This window comes from Nerophis lumbriciformis, linkage group LG27 (genome assembly GCF_033978685.3).
Source record: "Nerophis lumbriciformis linkage group LG27, RoL_Nlum_v2.1, whole genome shotgun sequence".
NCBI lineage: Eukaryota > Metazoa > Chordata > Actinopteri > Syngnathiformes > Syngnathidae > Nerophis > Nerophis lumbriciformis.
Window position 1 is genome coordinate 17,762,501 of NC_084574.2, and position 26,265 is coordinate 17,788,765.

General features: G+C 38.6%; 1 protein-coding gene across 3 annotated transcripts in view; it reads right to left on the reverse strand.

Moving 5' to 3' along the window:
• add3a (adducin 3 (gamma) a) overlaps positions 1–26,265 on the reverse strand; it is a 357,656-nt gene that overhangs the window by 26,730 nt on the left and 304,661 nt on the right. For all 3 annotated transcript variants that reach the window (XM_061922748.2, XM_061922749.2, XM_061922752.2), the window contains 8 exons: positions 22,222–22,365; positions 21,778–21,876; positions 18,818–18,994; positions 18,489–18,743; positions 9,215–9,319; positions 7,419–7,505; positions 5,317–5,340; positions 4,700–4,820 (listed from right to left, as the gene is read on the reverse strand). In XM_061922748.2, the coding sequence (XP_061778732.2) occupies positions 4,700–4,820; positions 5,317–5,340; positions 7,419–7,505; positions 9,215–9,319; positions 18,489–18,743; positions 18,818–18,994; positions 21,778–21,876; positions 22,222–22,365 (1,012 nt within the window). The remainder of the gene's footprint in view (positions 1–4,699; positions 4,821–5,316; positions 5,341–7,418; positions 7,506–9,214; positions 9,320–18,488; positions 18,744–18,817; positions 18,995–21,777; positions 21,877–22,221; positions 22,366–26,265) is intronic.

The following is a 26,265-nucleotide window of genomic DNA, read 5'->3' on the forward strand; positions in this document are numbered from 1 at the left end:
AAAGCCACGCTGTTGTAACACGTGGCTTGGCATTGTTTTGCTGAAATAAGCAGGGGCGTCCATGATAACGTTGCTTGGATGGCAACATATGTTGCTCCAAAACCTGTATGTACCTTTCAGCATTAATGGTGCCTTCACACATGCCTTACCATGTGTAAGTTACCCATGCCTTGGGCAGTAATATACCCACATACCATCACAGATGCTGGCTTTTGAAATTTGCGCCTAGAACAGTCCGAATGGTTATTTTCCTCTTTGGTCCAGAGGACACGACATCCACAATTTCCAAAAAACAATTTGAAATGTGGACTCGTCAGACCACAGAACACTTTCCCACTTTGCATCAGTCCATCTTAAATAACCTCGGGCTCAGCAAAGCCAGAAGCGTTTCTGGGTGTTGTTGATAAATGGCTTTGGCTTTGCATAGTAGAGTTTTAACTTGCACTTACAGATGTAGCGACCAACTGTAGTTACAGACAGTGGTTTTCTGAAGTGTTCCTGAGCCCATGTGGTGATATCCTTTACACACCGATGTCGGTTTTTGATGCAGTACCGCCTGAGGGATCCAAGGTCACGGGCTTAGCCGCTTACGTGCAGTGATTTCTCCAGATTCTCTGAACATTTTGATGATACTACGGACCGTAAATAAGTGAAATCCCTAAATTTCTTGCAATAGCTCGTTGAGAAATGTCATAAAAAAATACAATCATTTGTGCTTACGGACTGTATCCCTGCAGACTGTATATTGATCTATATTGATATATAATATAGGAGCCACAAATATTCATAACAGAAAGAAACAACCCTTTTGTGTGAATGAGTGTAAATGGGGGAGGGAGGTTTTTTGGGTTGGTGCACTAATTGTAAGTGTATCTTGTGTTTTTTATGTTGATTTAATAAAATAAAAAAATAAAAAAACAAATAAAAAAACATTATTATTATTATTTTTTTTTCTTGTGCGGCCCGGTACTAATCGATCCACGGACCGGTACCGGCTCGGTGGTTGGGGACCACTGATATAGTAGGCTTTGCCTGCAGTTACAATTTCAAGACGTTAGACGGCAGTAGTGTATAGACTTACAGCGTGTTGCCGTAGTCAGGAAGCAGTCTTTATTAAGTTATCCTCCTGTTAAGGCCTACAAAGTGTTTGTACTGTAAGTATTGTACTTACTACACACCATCTGTTTGAGTGCAACGTGAATCTTAGTCGTAGTTTCGATTGCCAAGTTCGATAATAATAATAATACAAATATGTAAAATTGCTAATGCTAATCGGTAGCATGTATATTGTATCTCTAATGTAAACTCACATTGAGTTATATAATATCACACCTTTAATTTAGATTTTTTTTAAATTTTCTCTCTCTTCTGTCTTTAATACAGCAACAATATTGGACAAATGTTATGGCTATTATTTTTTATTATCACTATGTTGTAATTTACATTTCTTCTAGAATATCTACTTGATTTTTTTTGTCCATTTACATAAACATTTTCACAATGCATAAAGTACTTTTCTTGTATTATGTTCTATGCTTTATGCCACAGGATCTCTCTCACTTCTGTTAGTATGTACTTCATTGAAATAAAAACAAAAGTAAATTAGCACCGAGCTAGCGCATTTTAAAGAGTAGAGACTTACTTTCAGGTGCTTTCTATCAAGCATGCTTGCTATGTTGGCAAACTTTTTTTTTTTTTAAATTGCAACTCTGAGTGCTACTTAAAAGGGAACTTCACTTTTTTTGGAAATTTTGCCCATCGTTCACAATCCATACGAGAGACAATAAGACAATTTGTTTTTTTTGCAGTCCACCATGTAAAAATCGTCTCGTTCTAAGTGGCTAGCATTGCAGCTAATGGGAGCAATCAATTCTACTTCTAAATCTTATAAAAAATGCATTCAAAAACCATTAACAATACTTCACTTATGTTCCGTAACCTGTGCAACAACCAAGCCGTAGCAACATTATCATTGTAAGAGGGAACACAGAACTGTTTTCCTAGCGTAAACATCGGCATTCTTCTCCCCTTCATCTTTGTTGTAGTTTTAGCGCTTCCACAACAAGTTTACGGACAGATATACATTTGAACAGTGACGTGCGGTGAGGTTGATGGCTGGTGAGGCACTGACTTCATCACAGTCAGATTTACAAACATATGAACCCTAAAGAGTATCTTATTCACCATTTGATTGGCAGCAGTTAACGGGTTATGTTTAAAAGCTCATACCAGCATTCTTCCCTGCTTGGCACTCAGCATCAAGGGTTGGAATTGGGGGTTAAATCACCAAAAATGATTCCCAGGCGCGGCGCCGCTGCTGCCCACTGCTCCCCTCACCTCCCAGGGGATGATCAAGGGGATGGGTCAAATGCAGATGACAAATTTCATTACACCTAGTGTGTGTGTGGCAATCATTGGTACTTTAACTTAACTTTAACTTTACACATACAAACTGTAGCACACAAAAAAGCACATTTAATTAAAAAAATGTTATTATGGTCTTACCTTTACTTAGAAATTAAGTCCATGCGCCGCAACTAAAGCCCTCACTTAAACTTTCCACGTGCAAGATTGAATCTATTTAAAAAAGTGTAACCGAGGGTTTATAAATGTCGCCTATACTGTATGAAACTACAAAATAACAAACACGGAGGCTCCAGTTTACACGGGGACCACTTTATTTACCTTCTTTCAAAAACCTCCGCAACGTGACATCACTTCCGCTCTTAGCGCCTTCAAAATAAGAGCTCAAGGCATATACTGTATAACAGCGCATAACAGGAACTTAACATCACAAAGAGAAAAGCCCATGAAAATAGGTTACAAAAGTTATTTAATAAGAAGCCAAAAAGTGCAAAAACAATAATGTTCGTGTTGGAGGAGTTGTGAATTAGATACACCTCAGTCTGCAGGTGTACCTAATGTTGTGTCCCTGCAGTCATTCACAACTCCTCCAACACGAACATTATTGATTTTGCACTTTTTGGCTTCTTATGAAATCATTTTTTAAAATAGATTCAATCTTGCACGTGGAAAGTTTAAGTGTGGGCTTTAGTTAATATAACAATTCTACGGCGGGGTGCAGGAGGCGAGCTTCAGCCAGTGCGTCTTTTGCAGCCGTTTTATGATCGCTCAGCACAAGAAATACGTTACACACATACAGTTGTTGACAAAATACACTGTACATTATATACCTCAGCTAACTAAACTATGGAAATGTATAATATAATTCATATAGCAATAAAGTCTCACTGCACAGCAGGCCAGCAGTTAGCCGAGTCCGGAATCCATGTTGCGGCACTGAGTGACGTGCCTCAACTGGCTGCTGTTCACCGCACCGTCTCTTTTCAGTATTTGAACGGCAAATGTGAAAATTCAGCGATTTTGAATAAAAATAATCTAAAACTGGTGAAGTTAAATGGAAAATAACTTTATAGTATAATCACTGGATACATATAACAATTTAATTTTTTTTTTTTCTTTTTACATTTTTTTTCTTTCCATGATGGCAGGTGAGGCGGGGCCTCACCTGCCTCTAGTGATTGCACGTCACTGCATTTGAACTATACTTAGTCTTAGAAATGGCCACAGCAGAGGATGAATGCCCATGCCCCACAACAAGAGGATGGAGAGAAATTATCTTATTGACTACGGCGCCGACTACAATGGCGGACTCGCGCAAGGCACAATGGGTACATTTATACCATATATGGATAATATGGTGACGGTTTTCCCAACCGGTGACTTAACAGCTTAATTTTGAGGAAGTATGGAAGGCAAGATTGTTTAATAAATGACCAAACAGGTGCCATTTTGGGGTCCTTATACTCACACCATAATAATATCCATATAGTGAAGCACAGTACGTCTGACTGTGGTAGCCATAATGCGCCGAAAATCCAACAAGCGGTACGGCTTCGTTGTTTACCAAAGTCGTACTAAAACATTCTGATTTTTTAACGCCGTGTGCAATGTTTTATATTCTCAATGAAACATCAGAGTTTTGGTTACTTGCTAGCATCATTTCTTGAAAAACAGGTGTCACTCTGTGCTATCTGCTGCTCACATTTATTATTACACCGTGTTCCACATAAAATTGCTTCGAGGTCAGTAGGCACCACCAGAATCAATACATACATAAAGCGCATTGCACTCATGACGTAGTGAGAATGACGCGGACACATTTCTTACTAGATAGGTTTTTGCCTTGGAGACTTTGTAATAATGTGATACCTGTTTATATTGACGAATGTGCTGTTTTAGACTGCAATACTGTTCAATTACAGACACTTATTATGTGTGTCTAGCTTGAGTGCTATTGTATGCTTAGCTGTTGTGTAGCTGCTAGCTCCTCGTAGCCTATAGCATACTATGTTTACCTTTTGTAAATTACTTCACTAAAATACGAGAAAAGACCAACTTTGTGTGCTTATTAACTGTCTGTCCAGCTTTGCAAAAGTAAACACCCGGCAGGACTGCTTTTATCGAAGGTTATAGCAGACATTTTACATGCAACATGATCCAATATTTGTTGTTTCAGACCGATATCCGATGCTAATATCAGATCGGGACACACCTAATTATAAGCATTGAGTCTAAGTTATGAATTAATAGACAAATAGGTGAGTGTTTGTGTGTGTGTGTGTGTGTGTGTGTGTGTGTGTGTGTGTGTGTGTGTGTGTTTCCATTCGCCCCCTACCGAGACCCAGTTGCCTTCTCTCCACGTTTTTGCGATACTCTTCCAGTTCTTTCTCTGACAGCTCACTGAAAGGGTTGGGAGGCTGCGGGGCCATCTGTTCTTCCTCTGTGGGCACGTATGGCTGCGGAGGACACACAAAAACGCAGACACAGTCAGGAAAATGATGAAAAAAAAAAAAGTGTGTGTGCACTAAAGAATAAACACACACGGACAAGAAAGCACACTGGAAAAAAAAAAAATCTTTCACTATCGCTATTAAAGATCAAATAGCACAAACCACCTCAAACTAGACTCATTTGAAGATAGGAACATTTTGTACACCCCAACATCTTTAACCAAGATGAGAAAACAAGACACAGAAACAAACATAAAATGTCATGACAATGCATGCAAACAAACCACATCTGTACCTTTGGATGCTTAAAACATACATGTACATACCTATAGCCGATTAAAACAATATAAACAGGATTTGATGAACACATACAACATACGTGTTTCTGTGTCCAACAAAACATGCTGTTTGTGCTGTGACACCAAACTGTCCAAAAGGTGATCAAAAGAATGATAAAAGTTAAACTAAAAAGCATGAAATAATTGTAATTGTGGGTATTTACCAGAATGTTTATCTGCACCAGATCCTTCAACACAAGATACCAATCACAGGAAAGTCAACATTAATATTTTATTTGTATGTATTTCTGCATTAGATTAAAAACTCTTTGATTTATGATGTGATCACCAGGCGCCCCCTTGTGGCCACAACTGGCCGTGAGTACACAGTCCTAACTGGGCGGAACATTGAAGTATGGCAACTATCATTACTGTTATTGTCATTTTCAGGAAAAAAATTAATAATGGGTAACACGTTACATATTCACCATTAATTAGTTGCTTATTAAAGTAAGAAATACTTAATTTAGAGTTATTTGGATACTAGGGGAACATATAAGGGTTAAGGTTAGGGTTACTAATAAGCAATCATTCTTAAGTTATTAAAGGGGAACATTATCACAATTTCAGAATTGTTAAAACCATTAAAAATCAGTTCCCAGTGACTTATTATATTTTTCGAAGTTTTTTTCAAAATTTTACCCATCACGCAATATCCCTAAAAAAAGCTTCAACGTGCCTGATTTTAACCACCCGTCCATTTTCCTGTGACGTCACATGGTGAAGCCAACACAAAGAAACATGGTGGAAAGAACAGCAAGCTATAGCGAAATTAGCTCGGATTCAGACTCGGATTTCAGCGGCTTAAGGGATTCAACAGATTACGAATGTATTGAAACGGATGGTTGTAGTGTGGAGGCAGGTAGCGAAAACGAAATTGAAGAAGAAACTGAAGCTATTGAGCCATATCGGTTTGAACTGTATGCAAGCGAAACCGACGAAAACCACACGACAGCCAGCGACACGGGAGAAAGCGAGGACGAATTTGGCGATCGCTTTCTAACCAACGATTGGTATGTGTTTGTTTGGCATTAAAGGAAACTAACAACTATGAACTAGGTTTACAGCATATGAAGTACATTTGGCAACAACATGAACTTTGAGAGTGCAGACAGCCCAATTTTCATCAATTAATATATTCTGTAGACATACCCTCATCCGCTTGGAGTTGATGTCAGCAGGCCAGGGAAGCTAGGGTCGATATTCTTCTCTTGATCATCTTCGGTCACATAAGGGACGGTGTGAGCCAAGACATCCAGGGGGGGTTTAGCTTGCTCGTCTGCGGGAACAAACTGCCGCCATTGCTTGCCGTGCTACCGAAGTCCTTTGTCCCTGAATTGCTCACACACTCCGGCAGATTCAATGGGGGTCTGGCGGCAGATTTCTTTGACTTTATCGTTGGAAATGCATCTGCTTTGAGTGTCGCAGGATATCCACACATTCTTGCCATCTCTGTCGTAGCATAGCTTTGGTCGGTAAAGTGTGCGGAACAAACGTCCAATTTCTTGCCACTTTCGCATCTTTGGGCCACTGGTGCAACTTGAATCCGTCCCTGTTCGTGTTGTTACACCCTGCGACAACACACCGACGAGGCATGATGTCTCCAAGGTACGGAAAACAGTCGAAAAAACGGAAAATAACAGAGCTGATTTGACTCGGTGTTTGAGAAAATGGCGGATTGCTTCCCGATGTGACGTCACATTGTGACGTCATCGCTCCGAGAGCGAAAATCAGAAAGGCGTTTAATTCGCCAAAATTCACCCATTGAGAGTTCGGAAATCGGTTAAAAAAATATATGGTCTTTTTTCTGCAACATCAAGGTATATATTGACGCTTACATAGGTCTGGTGATAATGTTCCCCTTTAAGGGAAGACTGTTAGTTAATGGCTTACTGGTTGTATAATAAGGCGATGCAGAATAAGGCATTAATAGGTAATTAATAATGACTAATTAACAGCCAATATGTTACTAATTTGCATGTTAATAAGAAACTAATTAATGGTGAATATGTGTTCCCCATACTAAAGTGTTACCAAAAAATGTTTGTCTAATAAAAGACACTTGTTTAGCATTCAAATATCATCACTCATTGTTAATTAATTTATCCAGTCACTGTTTCATTGTGTTCAGGGTTTTACATCATGAGCTGGAGCCTACCCCAGCTGACTTAGGTTTCAGTGCAGGACTACTGTACATCCTGGACAAGTAGGGCGATAGTGAATGTGGTAATATTATAACAGATCCAAGTGTGTTTTTGAGTTTTACCCGTCGTGGTTGATCAACCGGGATGCCGGCGAGGTGCTGAGAGCGAGGTCCTGACGTCATTACGTCACACCGGTTCTGCTCTCTAATCTGCAAAAAGGACGTCAAATTGAATGTCGTGACAGTACGCCATACTTGCCAACCTTGAGACCTCTGATTTCTGGAGGTGGGGGGAGGGGGGTGGGGGTGGGCGTGGTCGGGGTGGGACGGGGGCGTGGTTGGGGGGCGTGGCTAAAAGGGGAGGAGTATATTTACAGCTAGAATTCACTAAGTCAAGTATTTCATATATATATATATATATATATATATATATATAAGAAATACTTGACGTTCAGTGAATTCTAGCTATATATATATATATAAATAAATATATATATATATTTATTTTATTATATATATATATATATATATATATATATATATATATATATATATATATATATATATATATATATATATATATATATATATATATATATATTCATTTATTTACACATATACACACACATAACACTCATCTACTAATAGTTAAGGGTTGAATTGTCCATCCTTGTTCTATTCTCTGTCACTATTTTTCGAACCATGCTGAACACCCTCTCTGATGATGCATTGCTGTGTGGCACGCACAAAAGTGCTTTCATCAAATGCACTAGATGGCAGTATTGTCCTGTTTAAGAGTGTCACAACATTGCTGTTTACGGCAGACAAACTGCTTTACGGTATACAAAAAAGTGACTGCTGTTGTTGTGTGTTGTTGCCACGCTGGGAGGATGTTAATGAAACTGCCTAACAATAAACCCACATAAGAAACCAAGAACTCGCCCTCCATCATTCTATAGTTATAACGTGATAGGGCAGGTACGCTTTTTTATATTGGGGAGGACCTGAGTCCGCCTGAATTTCGGGAGATTTTCGGGAGAAAATTTGTCCCGGGAGGTTTTCGGGAGAGGCGCTGAATTTCGGGAGTCTCCCGGAAAATCCGTGAGGGTTGGCAAGTATGCAGTACGCAGCTTTTTTGCCGATTTGGGAACCACTATGCTACGTTACAACCAAACCAGGCATGTGATTTGACCACAATGAAAAAGACTGAAAAAATTTCCGGGGGTCTGGGGGACATGCTAAAATTAACAAAGACAGCACCATTTGAAGAAAATATTTTAGTGTTTAAAGACATGAAAACATCATTAATAGAACATACCTTGCTTCAAGTTGTTTCATATGTTTTTGGCCTTTCGCATGTCCTTCCAAAGCCTTGAAACCTCGTGATCCATAGTCAATATTATCATGACACCACGTGCACAAAACCTTTCCGGGACGATCGATTTTCCGAATAAAATCACCGAACAAAGTCGTAACTTCCTTCTTCCCAACAGTATCAGTGATTTCCCTTTCCATCCAGTCCCATCGAAACTTATTTTTGACATGTTGATCAATTTCTTTTACTCGTAAAGCGTCCTTTCTCTCGAGAACCGACATCGTTTACATATGGAAAATGGCGGTAATAACCATTATGAATGATGACGTTATTAACGTCATCATTCATAACAGATGTCCTGATTGGTCACAAGGAACATATCGACCAATCAACTACGGCGTAATATAAATTACGTCTCGAATCTTGATTTAGGGTCGGGGAAAAAAAACGGAAAAACGGGAGATAATTTATTTTTTTTCCCCGAGATTAAAAAAAGACGGAATTCCGACTTTAGACGGAAAAATCACATGCCTGCAAACGTACGATTTAAAATCTAAACCTTTCAAGATGCTCAATATTCACGATTCTGAAATTTTAAACTCACTTTGTTCCTCTTTTGCAGCACCTCTTTGGGGTCTGTGTTGAGCGGGACAAACTGATTAGGGTCCTCAATCCGGATCGGGGTTCCCGTCTCCTCGGCCTTTAACCACTGTGTATGGAAAGAAGGTGAATACTGATTAAAATTCCTTTACTCGTGCATTTTATAAACCGTCTAATCTACTCTGGTCCACTGGGAAGCTGGAGCCAATCCCAGCTGACTTCAGGTACACCCAGTACTAGGGTTGTACAGTACTAATGAATAAAAAAAATATATATAAATACAATACCGGTACTTTTTTTTCATGCGCATGATAGTGCGCCATCCATCCATCCATTTTCTACCGTTTGTCCCTTTTGGGGTGGCGGGGGGTGCTGCAGCATATCTCAGCTGCATTGCTGCTAATGTGAGTCGAGGTAGTACATGCGGTTTCTTAGATTTTTTATTTAAAATAAATCTGAAGAAAATTCTAAAAAAAAAAAAAGGAGGTAACACTTTAGTATGGGGAACATATTCACAATTAATTAGTTGCTCATTAAAGTAACAAAGACTTAATTTAGAGTTATTTGGACACTAGGGCAGGGGTCGGCAACCCAAAATGTTGAAAGAACCATATTGGACCAAAAATACAAAAACAAATCTGTCTGAAGCCGCAAAAAATTAAAAGCCATATTACATACAGATAGTGTGTCATGAGATATAAATTGAATTAAGATGACTTAAAGGAAACTAAATGACCTCAAATATAGCTACAAATGAGGCATAATGATGCAATATGTACATATAGCTAGCCTAAATAGCATGTTAGCATCGATTAGCTTGCAGTCATGCAGTGACCAAATATGTCTGATTAGCACTCCACACAAGTCAATAACATCAACAAAACTCACCTTTATGCATTCATGCACAACGTTAAAAGTCTGGTGGACAAAATGAGACAGAAAAAGAAGTGGCATAAAACACGTCCTAGAAAGTCGGAGAAATGTTCCATATAAACAAACTACGGTGAGTTCAAGGACCGCCAAAATTAGTAGGACAAAACGGCGCTCGCCAAATACTTGAGTCAGTGAAGCATGTTTAATACAAACAATGTGCTTTATAACAATTAGGGAGGTTTGTGTCATGTTTGTCCTCCTACAGAAACCATATTAAAACAAAAAAATATTTTTTTTTTCCCCTCATCTTTTTCCATTTTTCACACATTTTTGAAAAAGCTCCAGAGAGCCACTAGGGCGGCGCTAAAGAGCCGCATGCGGCTCTAGAGCCGCGGGTTGCCGACCCCTGCACTAGGGGAACATATAAGGGTTAGGGCTAGGGTTACTAATAAATAATTCTGAGGTTATTGAGGGAAGACTCTTAGTTAATGGCTTACTGGTTGTATAATAAGGCCATGCAGAATAAGGCGTTAATAAGTACTTAATAATGACTAGTTAAGAGCCAATATGTTACTAATTTGCATGTTCATAAGCAACTAATTAATGGTGAATATGTTACCAAAAACGATTTTACATTGTCAATATGAGGTATTTAATGCGTGTAGAATTTTGAAGACCAAAATAAACGTATTCCATTTTGGTATAAGGATGTGGAAAAAGAGAAATGCTGTAAATACTTTCCGCATGCACTCTAAATATGACATGTCATCTACGCCACTAGATGGCGGTGTAGCATCATCTTAGAGTGCACCACTACTACTGTAGTAATGACATGAGTTATGACTCATAACAACGCTCACCAGAGTCATTGCAAGGAATACTGGGGCCCCTGAAAGTATGGGTGTGGGCCTCTCTACCCCCTCCTTTATTTCCACCTTCAATGTTCTTGTTTCTCAGTGGTCTTGACGATGCCTGGCGTAAAACACCCAATGTGTTTCCATTTTAACGATTAACCACTTAACAAGTCAGAGTTTTGTTATGTAAATAGTTGCTTATTAAAGTAACAAATACTTAATTTAGAGTTATTTGGACACTCGGGGAACATATAAGGGTTAGGGTTACTAATAAGCAATACTTCTGAGGTTATTGAGGGAAGACTCTTAGTTAATGGCTTACTAGTTGTATAATAAGGCCATGCAGAATAAGGTGTTAATTAGTACTTAATAATGACTAATTAAGAGCCAATATGTTACTAATTTGCATGTTCATAAGCAATTAATTAATGGTGAATATGTGTTCTCCATACTAAAGTGTTACCAAAAACGATTTTACATTGTCAATATGCGGTATTTAATGCGTGTAGAATTATGTATTATTCTCATTTTTCTGATTTGCAACAAGTTATTACACCTCTGATTGCAAATACATAACCACTCAACACATAGGTATAGTGGGTATTGTATTGTATTTAGCAATCAAGCACTGATTTGCAAAAAAAACAAAAAAAAACGAATGTCCTGGCTCAGGTAAATAGGTAGCATTTACCTTAATTGTGCAATTAAAACAAAGAGCACATGGAATATGTTATTAAATAAATATGAAAAACAACAACAAGGCTCATTTAATCTCAATTTAAGTTTAAATCGAGTTATCGAGTGTATATTATGCTTTTATGTAATTAAAATAGCTAAGGTGTTGATTAATGTCTTAGTCACTGCCAGTGTTACAGCAGTTCATTAATAAACCAAAAGAGCCAAGCAGTGTCTATATCACTCACTCACCATCACAGACATCATTGGAGTGCTTGCTGCTGGGTCAAACTCAGATGAAGCAGCCACTGCTGATTCTGGTGCAGCAGAGCATAAAGGTTTATTGTTCCATTATATATACAGTAAACATTAAATGCTATTTTTCATGGAAAAACTGATGCAGACCTAACCTATTTTTGGACAAAATCTAAATGGGCTTCTTGGCACCATAGCTTCACTTTCCCAGACTAAAAATATTTTTAAACCATTCAAAAGTCAATATAAACTGTCAAAAATACTAAATAGTTGTTGTTGTTTTTTACTTTGTTGTTGTCAGCTATTATGGTGTCTTTTTATTTTATACTGCTATGAAAACAAATAACACATATTTGTATTTAGGCTATTCAATGTCCCAGTAATAACACATTTTACATGACCAGATTGAACAAATCATGGTAACGTAACTGCCCGCCAGACAAAGGTTATTATTCAGTTACTCTGTAATAAATAAAAGTAACATTATTAGTTACTCAGTATATATAATTAATAATTACAGGGTGGAACTTGCATGTGTCATAATACAGACGAGTTGTCCAACTGCTTTCGTGGCCGTGAACGCATCACTGGCTGAGTCGATTGTGTGCGTCTGTTGACGCACATTAAAAGAGAGCGAGCGATTGCTGTCAATAATACGACATATTATGTGTTTGTTTTGGTGTAATTATGACAGAAAGTGACCAGTTTTGTTAAATAGTAGTTTTGTTGCTGATGATGTTTTAGTGTAGTTACAACCAAAAGTTTTGCTCAATAAAATTTAGTTGGATGAACTGCACCTCTTTCTCCTCCTTAAACGTCTCGACTGACGTCATCATTGTTTTATCTGTTGTGACCACTTGTTGAAAATGGTACAGAATAATTTATGTGTTTATTTTGTTTAGAGTTTAAGTTGGATTTGGATTTTGTGCGCTGCATAGATTTTCCGTTCGCAGAGAAAACCATTTTTTCCAGAACGAGCTTAGGGGGTTGTTTAAATGATTAAAATTTGAATATTGTATGACTTCTGTCTTTAATATATTGAATGGCCGAAATACAAAAAATGTTAGATGTTCAAATATGTGTTATTTGTTTTCATAGCAGTATAAAATAAAAATACACCATAATAGCTGACAACAACAACTATTTAGAATTTTCGACAGTTTATATTGACTTTTGAATGGTTTAAAAATATTTTTAGTCTGGGAAAGTGAAGCTATGGTGCCAAGAAGCCCATTTAGATTTTGTCCAAAAATAGGTTAGGTCTGCATCAGTTTTTCCATGAAAAATAGCATTTAATGTTTACTGTATACATAATGGAACAATAAAACCTTTATGTCTGCTGCACCAGAATCAGCAGTGGCTGCTTCATCTGAGTTTGACCCCGCAGCAAACACTCACCCCCAGCAGTTCAATGATGTCTGTGATGGTGAGTGAGTGATAAAATATTATGTCACGTCTGACTCTCAATAAATGTGTGTGGTGGTCACGCCAGCGTCTGTTCTCAATGGGTACTAGGCACCATTTAGCTTTTCTTGAAGACAAATGCCCAATACTTGTGTTGTTTTCGACTGTACGAACCGCTCAAATCGCGAAAAGGATAAATGTTTCTTCAGAGTTCCTCAAGAGGTAATAATAATAATAATAATAATAATGGATTAGATTTATATAGCGCTTTTGTAGACACTCAAAGTTCTTCACAGAGAAGTGAGAACTAGGGATGTCCGATAATGGCTTTTTGCCGATATTCCGATATTGCCCAACTCTTTAATTACCGATACCGATATCAACCGATATATGCAGTTGTGGAATTAACACATTATTATGCCTAATTTGGACAACCAGGTATGGTGAAGATAAGGCACTTTTTAAAAAAATAAATAAAATAAGATAAATAAATTAAAAACATTTTCTTGAATAAAAAAGAAAGTAAAACAATATAAAAACAGTTACATAGAAACTAGTAATTAATGAAAATGAGTAAAATTAACTGTTAAAGGTTAGTACTATTAGTGGACCAGCAGCACGCACAATCATGTGTGCTTACGGACTGTATCCCTTGCAGACTGTATTGATATATATTGGTATATAATGTAGGAACCAGAATATTAATAACAGAAATAAACAACCCTTTTGTGTGAATGAGTGTGAATGAGTGTAAATGGGGGAGGGAGTTTTTTTGGGTTGGTGCACTAATTGTAAGTGTATCTTGTGTTTTTTATGTTGATTTAATAAAAAAAATAAAAAAAAATAAAAAAATAAAAAATAAAAAAACATATCGATAATAAAAAAAACGATACCGATAATTTCCGATATTACATTTTAACGCATTTATCGGCCGATAATATCGGCAGGCCGATTTTATCGGACATCTCTAGTGAGAACCCATTATTCATTCACTCCACAATCACACCCGGTGGTGGAAAGCTACATTTGTAGCCACAACTGCCCGAAGAGAGCAAGATTTTACAAAAGGACGGCGGGAAAAGAAGCACTAGTCCAAGGGAGCGCAGCCGAAGAATGCACAAGTTTGCAGTGATCACTTTGTTAAAGGTCTGTTTGATACACTATTAACGTTTAGTTTTAACTTAATATTATTTGTATTTCTTAAAACACATTTTTGCGACAAGTGTTTCGAAAAGCACCAACTTGGCATGTCCAAACAAAAGAAAGCAAATGTGAGCAAAACCTAATACCAAAGGCAACAATCATAGATGAACCTTTAGCTCATAGACAATGTTGACATCCATAGTTATATTTTGATAAAGACGGGAAAAACACTCATAAAGGGCGCATACAACAGCAAATAGCAAACATGGCGGTAGACGTAGATACCCGAGCCAAAACGATGCATATTTATCCGTGAGAAACTTGGTCTCAATTTCTTTGACCCAGCTACACACAAAGAAGTTGTAGACCTCCATGCTTTTCCAAGTTTTAATCAGTTTTTTTGTGTAGAATGACGTCTGGAGCGCAAGATAGTTCGACATGTCTGGGAATGCGACCGACAGATAATCCTTGATATCACTCTACTCGACAAATCTTTTGTTGATAAAGTAAAGGGCTCTATTTCAGTGCATAGTTAGAATTTTGGCTCCTATATCTTTTTGGCAGAAAGATCTAGGCCAATGCAAATTTTTCATGGGTGTGAGCAAACGCAAAAACTTCCTTTACAGTAAGTGGAAAACATATGAGCGATGTCAGACGCGCACACTGTGACCACACCTGCAGCACACCTGTCCCAAACCTGACTCAATAACAAGTTAAATGTCTTATTATATAATCAAATGACAGCAGTCATTTTCATGAAGTCATGAGAGTTTTGACCCACTTACAATGACAACAAAAAATAATATTTTTCATACGCTGTGTACTAGTATTGTATGTCTGGGTGGAGGTCCTGCTTTGGAAATCAGATATCGCACTTAGTTCCCATTAAAACATTCACATGTTGCACAATGAGATGTAAGCATGGGATCATGTGTACATTCCTGTAACTTTCTGTTTGTAAAATATATATTTTTATTAGTATTTCTTTAATATACAAAGGTCCTGGGTTCAACCCTGGGCTCGGGATCTTTCTGTGTGGAGTTTGCATGTTCTCCCCGTGACTGCGTGGGTTCCTTCCAGGTAGTCCGGGCTTCCTCCCACCTCCAAAGACATGCACCTGGGGATAGGTTGATTGGCAACACTAAATGGGCCCTAGTGTGTGAATGTTGTCTGTCTATCTGTGTTGGCCCTGCGATGAGGTGGCGACTTGTCCAGGTTGTACCCCGCCCACCGCCCGAATGCAGCTGAGGTAGGCTCCAGCAACCCCCGTGACCCCGTAAGGGACAAGCGGTAGAAAATGGATGGATGGATAGCATAATAACAGCATTTCATGATTAATATTTATAAACTAAGATTAGAATAAGCACACATTTGATTGGTAAATCATAGTGTTGAGACCTGGAATTATACGTTATGTGTGGTGTTGGAGTGTCCGACTTTTTGTGTGGCTGTAAACGCATCGTAAAATGTGTTGGCGCAAGTGAGAAAGAGCGAGCGGGTGCTGTTGATATGACAGATGACAAAGTTGTTCTTGGTTTGGTTTTTACGGCAGAAAATGACTAGTTTTGCTAGAGAGAAACTTTTTGACCAATGTTTTTAGTCATGTGTTTATGGACGACAATAAAGAGTTTTGCTCGATAAAGTCATCAATGGAATTCACGTCCTCCTTAAAGCGTCTCGACAGACGGGATGACGAAAACTGTTTTCTCTGTTGCGGCCGCATGTCGTCAGTTACTATGAAAATTATTGTGCGCTTATTTGTTAATTTGAGAGGGACAAGCGGTAGCAAATGGATGGATTTTGTGCTTGGCGAAGATTTGCCGAGCGCAGAGGACGCGTGAGCAGTGCGCAATTGCACAGGTGCGCACCTTAGAGGGAACGTTGATCTAGTCCAGTGTTTTTCAACCTTTTTTGAGCCAAGACACATTTTTTGCATTGAAAAAATCCTGAGGCACACCACCAGCAGAAATCATTAAAATACGAAACTCAAGTTGACAGTAAAAAGTCGTTGTCGCAATTGTTGGATATGACTTTAAACCATAACCAAGCATGCATCACTAAAGCTCTTGTCTCAAAGTAGGTGTACTGTCACCACCTGTCACATCACACCCTGACTTATTTGGAGTTTTTTGCTGTTTTCATGTGTGTAGTGTTTTAGTGCTTGTCTTGCGCTCCTATTTTGGTGGCTTTTTCTCTTTTTTTGGTATTTTCCTGTGGTAGTTTCATGTCTTCTTTTGAGCTATATTTCCCGCATCTACTTTGTTTTAGCAATCAATAATATTTCAGTTGTTTTTATCCTTCTTTGTGGGGCAATTGTTGATTGTCATGTCATGTTCGGATGTACTTTGTCGACGCCGTCTTTGCTCCACAGTAAGTCTTTGCTGTCGTCCAGCATTCTGTTTTTGTTTACTTTGTAGGCAGTTCAGTTTTAGTTCCGTTCTGCATAGCCTTCCCTAAGCTTCAATGCCTTTTCTTAGGGGCACTCACCTTTTGTTTATTTTTGGTTTAAGCATTAGACACCTTTTAACCTTCACACTGCCTCCCGCTGTTTCCAACATCTACAAAGCAATTAGCTACCGGCTGCCACCTACTGATATGGAAGAGTATTACACGGTTCCTGTGTGTCGTGTTTTAGTTCTTGTCTTGCACTCCTATTTTGGTGGCTTTTCCTGTTTTGTTGGTATTTTCCTGTAGAAGTTTCATGTCCTCCTTGAGCGCTATTCCCCGCACCTCCTTTGTTTTGGCAATCAAGACTATTTAAGTTGTGCGGACGCTATCCTCCTTTGTCGGGACATTGTTGATTGTCGTGTCATGTACGGATGTACTTTGTGGACACCGTCCGCTCCACGCGCCTTAAGTCTTTGCTGTCGTCCAACATTCTGTTTTTGTTTACTTTGCAGCCAGTTCAGTTTAAGTTTCGTTTTGCATAGCCATCCCTAAGCTTCAATGCCTTTTCTTAGCGGCACTCGCCTTCTGTTTATTTTTGGTTTAAGCGTTAGATACCTTTTTACCTGCACGCCGCCTCCCGCATATTGTGATAACGACAAACCATGTTACCGACATCTACAAAACAATTAGCTACCTGCTGCCACCTACTGATATGGAAGAGTATTACACGGTTACTTTGCCGAGCTCTTGACAGCACAGACACTCAACAACAACACATCATTTGCAGACTATAATTACTGGTTTGCAAAAAATATTTTTAACTAGGGATTTCCGATAATGGCTTTTTGCCGATATCCGATATTCCGATATTGTCCAACTCTTTAATTACCGATACCGATATCAACCGATACCGATATCAACCGATATATACAGTCGTGGAATTAACACATTATTCTGCCTAATTTGGACAACCAGGTATGGTGAAGATAAGGTACTTTAAAATAAAAAAAAAATAAAAAAATAAGATAAATAAATTAAAAACATTTTCTTGAATAAAAAAGAAAGACAATATAAAAACAGTTACATAGAAACTAGTAATTAATGAAAATGAGTAAAATTAACTGTTAAAGGTTAGTACTATTAGTGGACCAGCAGCACGCACAATCATGTGTGCTTACGGACTGTATCCCTTGCAGACTGTATTGATATATATATTGATATATAATGTAGGAACCAGAATATTAATAACAGAAAGAAACAACCCTTTTGTGTGAATGAGTGTGAATGAGTGTAAATGGGGGAGGGAGGTTTTTTGGGTTGGTGCACTAATTGCAAGTGTATCTTGTGTTTTTTATGTTGATTTAATAAAAAAAACAATACCAATAATAAAAAAAACAATACCGATAATTTCCGATATTACAATTTAACGAATATATCGGCCGATAATATCGGCCTGTCGATATTATAGGACATCTCTATTTTCAACCCAAATAGGTGAAATTAGATAATCTCCCACGGCACACCAGACTGTATCTCACGGCACAGTGGTTGAAAAACACTGATCTAAGCCTCTTCCATACTCGGATAGTTTGCGTGCTGCCATCTTGGCTTGATAAACTGTTTTTCACTTCCGGGAAGGAGTCACGTCACTGAATACAAGCAATATACGACGGCTCCGGCGCTCACCGTGGTCGTCCTGTTGTGGTTGTAGCGCTCGTCTCCACCCTCCACGTTGACCTTGGTGTAGCTGTTGGGCGAGTTGAGCCAGCGCGTCTTCTCCCTCTGCTGCCGCTGCAGGAGGAACTTGAAGGGCAACCGCGTGGCGTCCATGTCCTCCTCGAACATAAACGCTGTGACGGTGGCGGGGATCTCCACGTCGCTCTTGTGCCTGGGCTTCTCCCGCACAATGGGATGGCGATAGGCGTAACCTGTCCTGTAGCCCTGCGAAGGACGTCATAAAGGAAGCTTAGATAGCGAGTCAGGACATAACAACGCCAATCCGCCTGTGCGCCCACCAGGTTGTCCAGCATCCTCATCAGAGACTCAAACTCCAGCTCGCCGACCTTCCACTTCACCGGACTGCTCATGTTGCTGGAAAATGTTGCGGCCACCTCGTGCACACGGGTTTTGTACTTCTCTTGATCGAGCACAATCAGGTTGTCTATGGTGCCGGCACATGAGATGGCGTTCACCTAAACACAAATGATGTCATCTTACAAAACATCTTTGATAGTAGGCAGGCCTTTTTATCACCAATTGTGCAATAACTATTGTGCAGAAAATGCTCTCCATGCTGATGTATTGCTGCTTGCGTGCAAAGCACAGACCTGTCCTAATCTGCCTCAGGGACAAAAAATAAAAACAAGACGAGGAATAAATCATACATGCTTGAGGGATTGATTTATAGAAATTAAGCTGGGCTTTGCTGTTGGATTAGTATTGTTTTTTTTTTTTGCTTTTTTGTTCACCCAGGATATTTGGACAATCACAAACAATGAATACGAAGAGTGACAAGCGTTATATTACAGTGGTACCTGGTTTTTGTATGGCCTACTTTTCACGAAAATGTTCGCCAGGAAGTTTGCACTGCTTTTCGCGTGTCGTCTCTGCCAAACATCGATCGTAACAAACTAGTTTGTCCGCAATTAGCAGACAAACTAGTTTCCTTAGGACTGTTTCTGCCGGAAAACATTTTTAAATACCCCGAAAGTTAAATTTATGAACTAAAAAGTCATAATCATGAGATTTAAAAAAAAAAAAAAGTCGAAATTGTGAGATAAAAAAATCGAAATCATGAGATTAAAAATTAACAATGATATGAAAAATCTAAATTATGAGGTAAAAAGCTATAACTTTAAGGTAAAATGTTTTTATTATGAGAATAAGAAAGTCATAATTACGGGATAAAAAAGCAAATCTCTTAGTTAAAAAGCAACTTTGACTTTAACTCTCATAATGTTGACTTTTTATATTATAATTTAGATTTTTTTATCTTACAATTTTGACTTTTTATTTATAATTATGACTTTTTATCTCATTATTTCGACGTTTCATCTCATAATTCCGACTTTTTATGTCATTATGGGGACGGCGTGGCGAAGTTGGGAGAGTGGCCGTGCCAGCAATCTGAGGGTTACTGGTTCAATCCCCACCTTCTACCATCCTAGTCACGTCCGTTGTGTCCTTGAGCAAGACACTTCACCCTTGCTCCTGATGGGCCTGGTTAGCGCCGTGCATGGCAGCTCCCGCCATCAGTGTGTGAATGTGTGTGTGTGTGAATGGGTGAATGTGGAAATAGTGTTAATTGTTTCAACGTTTTATCTCGTAATTAGTGTCTGTCTCCTTTTTTTGAGTCAACCAAGCACTGTGCTCCCTGCAGTGTCCATGCTCTCTGTTCACCTGATGAGGCGTTCAAGCACACTGCGTAACTCTGACTGTTAGTAAAACAGTCTTTGTGCTTTTTTTTTTTGAGTAGAGCTGCAAATTAAGCCACCATCGGACCAAAGAAAGCACTTTGATTATAAAAAAAAAAAAGAAAAAAAAAAAAAAAAGTGAGAAACACTATTGAATTCAAGAAAGAACCTGACTTTACGAATTTACAGAAACGTTTGTATATTGAAGTACATTATTGTATTCGGCCTGTGGTTCATCAAAAATCAAAAAGTCCAAATAATGAGGTGGCGTCCTTGTGGCTTTCTCTTTCCCTTTCTCCCCGCTGATCATCGCTGTACATTCAAAAGTTAGTAGCATCACTCAATTGCTGATTAGTATTTTTTAAGTAAATTCTGTTTTTTTGGCCCAGGTTAAGCATTTTTGATTAAATTAAGCAAAATGATGGTTTGTTACGTCATTTAGAATGTGTATGTAAATACAAGACAATATTACATGTACTTACACTTACAATATTCTAACATGTACTCATGGTTATATTCATAACTGCGTTTATAAACTATACCAATGAGTATTCACGTTGGATATATATTTGATAAATTACGAATTCAGCATTTACTAAAGCCTACACTGCAAAAAGTCAGTGTTCAAAAACAATTTAAAAAAATACAAAAATTAGGGGTATTTTATTTGAACTGAGCAAAATTATCTGCCAATAGAACAAGAAAATTCGGCTTGTCAAGACTTTCCAAAACAAGTAAAATTAGCTAACCTCAATGAACCCAAAAATACCTTAAAATAAGTATATTCTCATTAATAACAAGTGCACTTTTCTTGGTAGAAAAAAAATTAGACCGTTTTGCTCAATATGTCGAAAAATATTCTTAAATTAAGTAAATGGTAGTGCCATTATCTTGACATAATTATATGCGCTCGGCATCATGATTTCTTTTTCATGCTTGAAGTAAGAAATTATTACTTTTAAAAAGTAGTTTTATACTTGTGAATGTTGATGACACAGCTTTGCAACAGTTGATAATCTAGTTACAAGCATGTTTTACTCAATATAGGTCATAAAATCTCAGCTACAAGCTGTAATATTTTACTGACATAATTTAGGACCAAAACCCTTAAAACAAGTAAAACACTCTAACATAAAATCTGCTTAGTGAGAAGAATTATCTTATCAGACAGAAAATAAGCAAATATCACCCTTATGAGATATTTAATCTTACTTAGATTTCAGTTTTTGCAGTGTAATCCTGTGTACTTATTATAAAGTCTTATCAAAGTGTTTTCTGTTCAGATTTTTGGGTGTCTGCAACAGATTAATTGGATTTTTAATATGTTTTATTGGGGAAAAACGGCTTCAGCCTTTGTAAAACCCTTTGGAGCAGCTTACTAACGAAAACCAAGGTACCAATGTTTATTAGTATGAACGATGACATCGCAAAGTGTGAGATTTATACTGTATATTTCATCTGCATGGCGAGGTTTGTGGAGGTCTGCATTGCTTCCTTTCAGGGATTCTCTAATTTATAGGGGCGCTTTCCTGTGTGTATTTGTGCGTGTGAGTATACTGTACCTGGATTTCGCAGGCAAATTGTGCATTGTAGATGTAGTGAAAGGCCTCTTCCATGGTCTCCCCCAGAGCTACCAGGCCGTGATTCCTCAGTACCAGAACCTTTACCGAAACACAAAAGCAAGCACATTTGAAAATGAAATATCAAAGAACCGTGCATTAGTTGAACTCAAGTTCATGAACAATTTACCAATCACTAAGACAGTTTTAATTAAGCGTGTCAGCACTGGGTTGGGCTAATTGACAGAGTATATGATACATTTAGGTCAGCTCAAATAAGTGCCCTGCGTCAGAGCTGAGCTGAAAGGAATGCTATTTGGACACACCCTAATTGTGACCTTTCATCAGCAATGTTTAGGTATTAACACACACCCATTGCATGTTTCAAGCGGCTCCAGGTTCCAAAATTCTTTCGTATATGTAATTTCCTGGGCGTGCTTCTCTAACCTTGGCTGTGGGCCCCAGGGCCTTTTGGAGCTCTTTGCGCTCCTCTGGCTCGTCCAGGCTGCCCTGGTAGTTGTAGTAGGCGATGTCCCCCAGAATGAGCGACTCCTGCGAAATGGGTAGGATGCCGCACTTCATAGATGACACCTAGAAGCAGGAGGGACAAATCAAATCCAATCAAACTTAATTTATATAACACACAGAGTGCTGTACAAAAAAAAATAGAAGAGAAGAACACACCCAAACCCACACACATATACACACACACACAGGTGTGTCTTTAGCCTTTTTTTTCTATTTTTTTTTTTTTTTAATTTCAATGCTCTCTGCAGTCCTGAGGCTCCCTGCAAGCCGTTCCACAGGTGGGGGCCTTAGTGGCTAAATGCCGCCTCACCGTGGGTCTTTGTTTTGGTATTCGGTAAAGCTAAAAGGCCTGTTCCAGAACTCAGGTTCCGCGAGGGTTGACACGGTAAACACAGGTCAGATAGATAAGAATGCCTAAGGCCATTAAGACATTTGAAAAATAATAATAATAGAACTTTAAAATCGACCTAGAAGCGGACGAGGAGCCATTGCGGCGACTTTAAAACTGGTGTAACGTGCGCCCGGCCTCTGGTCCTCGTCAGACCGCGTGCAGCTGAGTTTTGTGATAATTGTAGATTTCTGATATTCTTTTTGGGGAGGCCAGAGAGCAGGGCGTTACACAACAGGAAATAAAAGCCTGCATTGTCACCTCCTTGTTGGCCAGAAAGAGAAACAAGCAGACTCTGCTTTTTTTTTTTTTTTTTTTAAATTTTTTTTATTAAATCAACATAGAAAAAAACACACGATACACTTTCAACTAGTGCATCAACCCAAAAAAAAAAACTCCCTCCCCCATTCACACTCATACACACCCACTCACACAAAAGGGGTTGTTTCTTTCTGCTATCAATATTCTGGTTCCCACAACATGGACAACACTTCTGCAAGGGACACAACACAGTCCCTGAAGCACACTTGATTGTTTGTGCTGCTGGTCCACTAACATTTTCGTTTAATTACTATTTTTTTTCCTTTTTTCTCCCTTATGTAATTATTTTTATATTGTTTTACTTTCCTCTTTATCCAAGAAAATATTTATTTATCTTATCTATAAAAAAAATAAAATTAAAAAAAAGGAAAGAAAGGACCTTATCTTCACCAGACCTGGTTGTAAATGAAATTAGCTTCGTTTAAAGGTTTTTTTTTTTTTTAAACCAGGTCCAGTCCAGATAATGTCCAAGTCAGGTCCAGCAACACACACCTTCATTCATGTACACTGAGAAAAAGAAAAAAACAGAACATTTTGGAACACAACAGATTGCATATAATCTATAAACAAAATTACATTTTCAAAACAAAAACAAACAAAAAAAAGACTCTGCTTTTATCTTAAGAAGATAAAAAAACTATTTTTGTAATATTTTTAATATGTTGGATAAAAGTCGTCTCGGAGTCAAAAATCACGCCCATATTTTTTTATTTTATATTTTAAAGTTACTCCCTCTGGTCTTCAGGGCCAATTACTAAAACCTCTGTTTTGTCCCGGTTGAGATGTAGGAAATTCACTGCCATCCATTACTTGTTGTCTACAATGCAGTTAAAAAGGCCATCTATTGGTCCTCTGTCATCAGGAGACAAAGTACAGCTGTGGATCATCAGCGTAACGGCAGTGTTTCTTTACCATTGTTAGCCCGCGAGCGCTCCGTAGAGAAGTGTTTTTCAACCTTTTTTGAGGCAAGGCACAATTTTTTCATTAAAGGGGAACATTATCACCAGACCTATGTAAGCGTCAATATATACCTTGATGTTGCAGAAAAAAGACCTTTTTTTTTTTAACCGAAACTCTAAATGGGTGAATTTTGGCGAATTAAACGCCTTTCTAATATTCGTGACGTCACATCGGGAAGCAATCCGCCATTTTCTCAAACACCGAGTCAAATCAGCTCTGTTATTTTCCGTTTTTTCGACTGTTTTCCGTACCTTGGAGACATCATGCCTCGTCGGTGTGTTGTCGGAGGGTGTAACAACACGAACAGGGACGGATTCAAGTTGCACCAGTGGCCCAAAGATGCGAAAGTGGCAAGAAATTGGACGTTTGTTCCGCACACTTTACCGACGAAAGCTATGCTACGACAGAGATGGCAAGAATGTGTGGATATCCTGCGACACTCAAAGCAGATGCATTTCCAACGATAAAGTCAAAGAAATCTGCCGCCAGACCCCCATTGAATCTGCCGGAGTGTGTGAGCAATTCAGGGACAAAGGGCCTCGGTAGCACGGCAAGCAATGGCGGCAGTTTGTTCCCGCAGACGAGCGAGCTAAACCCCCCCTGGATGTCTTGGCTCACACCGTCCCTTATGCCACCGAAGATGATCAAGAGAAGAATATCGACCCTAGCTTCCCTGGCCTGCTGACATCAACTCCAAGCGGATGAGGGTATGTCTACAGAATATATTAATTGATGAAAATTGGGCTGTCTGCACTCTCAAAGTGCATGTTGTTGCCAAATGTATTTCATATGCTGTAAACCTAGTTCATAGTTGTTAGTTTCCTTTAATGCCAAACAAACACATACCAATCGTTGGTTAGAAGGCGATCGCCGAATTCGTCCTCGCTTTCTCCCGTGTCGCTGGCTGTCGTGTCGTTTTCGCTTGCATACGGTTCAAACCGATACGGCTCAATAGCTTCAGTTTCTTCTTCAATTTCGTTTTCGCTACCTGCCTCCACACTACAACTATCCGTTTCAATGCATTCGTAATCTGTTGAATCGCTTAAGCCGCTGAAATCCGAGTCTGAATCCGAGCTAATGTCGTTATAGCTTGCTGTTCTTTCCGCCATGTTTGTTTGTGTTGGCTTCACTAAGTGACGTCACAGGAAAATGGACGGGTGTTTATAACGATGGTTAAAATCAGGCACTTTGAAGCTTTTTTTAGGGATATTGCATGATGGGTAAAATTTTGAAAAAAACTTCGAAAAATATAATAAGCCACTGGGAACAGATTTTTAATGGTTTTAACCATTCTGAAATTGTGATAATGTTCCCCTTTAAAAAAAATCCGGAGGCACACCACCAGTGGAAAACGTTAAAAAATTAAACTCCACCAGGTCGTCGTGCCTTATTTTGAGTATGTTGGTATTTTCTTGTGTGTAGTGCTTTAGTTCCTGTCTTGTGCTGTTATTTTGGTGGCCCTTCCTGTTTTGTTGAGGTTTTCCTGTAGCAGTTTCATGTCTTCCTTTGAGCATGATTCCCCGCACCTGTTTTGTGTTAGCAAGCAAGACTACTTAAGTTGTTGCTATCTTTCTTTGTGGGGTCATTGTTGATTGCCAAGTCATGTACGGGATATACTTTGTGGACGCCGTCTCTGCTCCACACACTGCAAGTTTTTGCTATCGTCCAGCATTCTGTTTCTGTTTACCTTGTAGCCAGTTCAGTTTTACTTTTGTTTTGCATAGCCATCCCTATGCTTCAATGCCTTTTCCTTTCCCTTTTGTTAATTTTTGGTTTAAGCGTTACATACCTTTTTACCTTTTGCATATTGGGTTCACGACAAACCGTCCTCATCTCACCCGACACATTGCGACTTTTAGAAAGCAATTAACTACCTGCTGCCACCTACTTACCATGGTTACCCTGCCGAGCTCTACACAGCACAGACAATAAAGGAACGGCACATTATTTGCAGATTCTAATTATTGATTTGCAAAAAATATTTTTTTGTCCAATTAGGTGAAGTTGCATAATTTCCAATGCCAATTAATATCTCTTTCTCAGCTGTATGGGTCGCAGTGGTACCCAGTTGTAATACACTTTTCCACCACTAGTAACAGTAATGGAAATTCCAAACAAAGAAGTCTGGCACTTTCTTAAGCGCAAAAATTATGACAAAAGTGGTGACGCTGTATTTTCACTTGCATTTTACTTTTATTGACAGTTTAGTTAAGAAACAAATTAAATATCAATTGTGTTTTTTTGTTTTAGCACAACCAAAGTGTATGTACATGTATTTATGAGTCCCTTCTTAT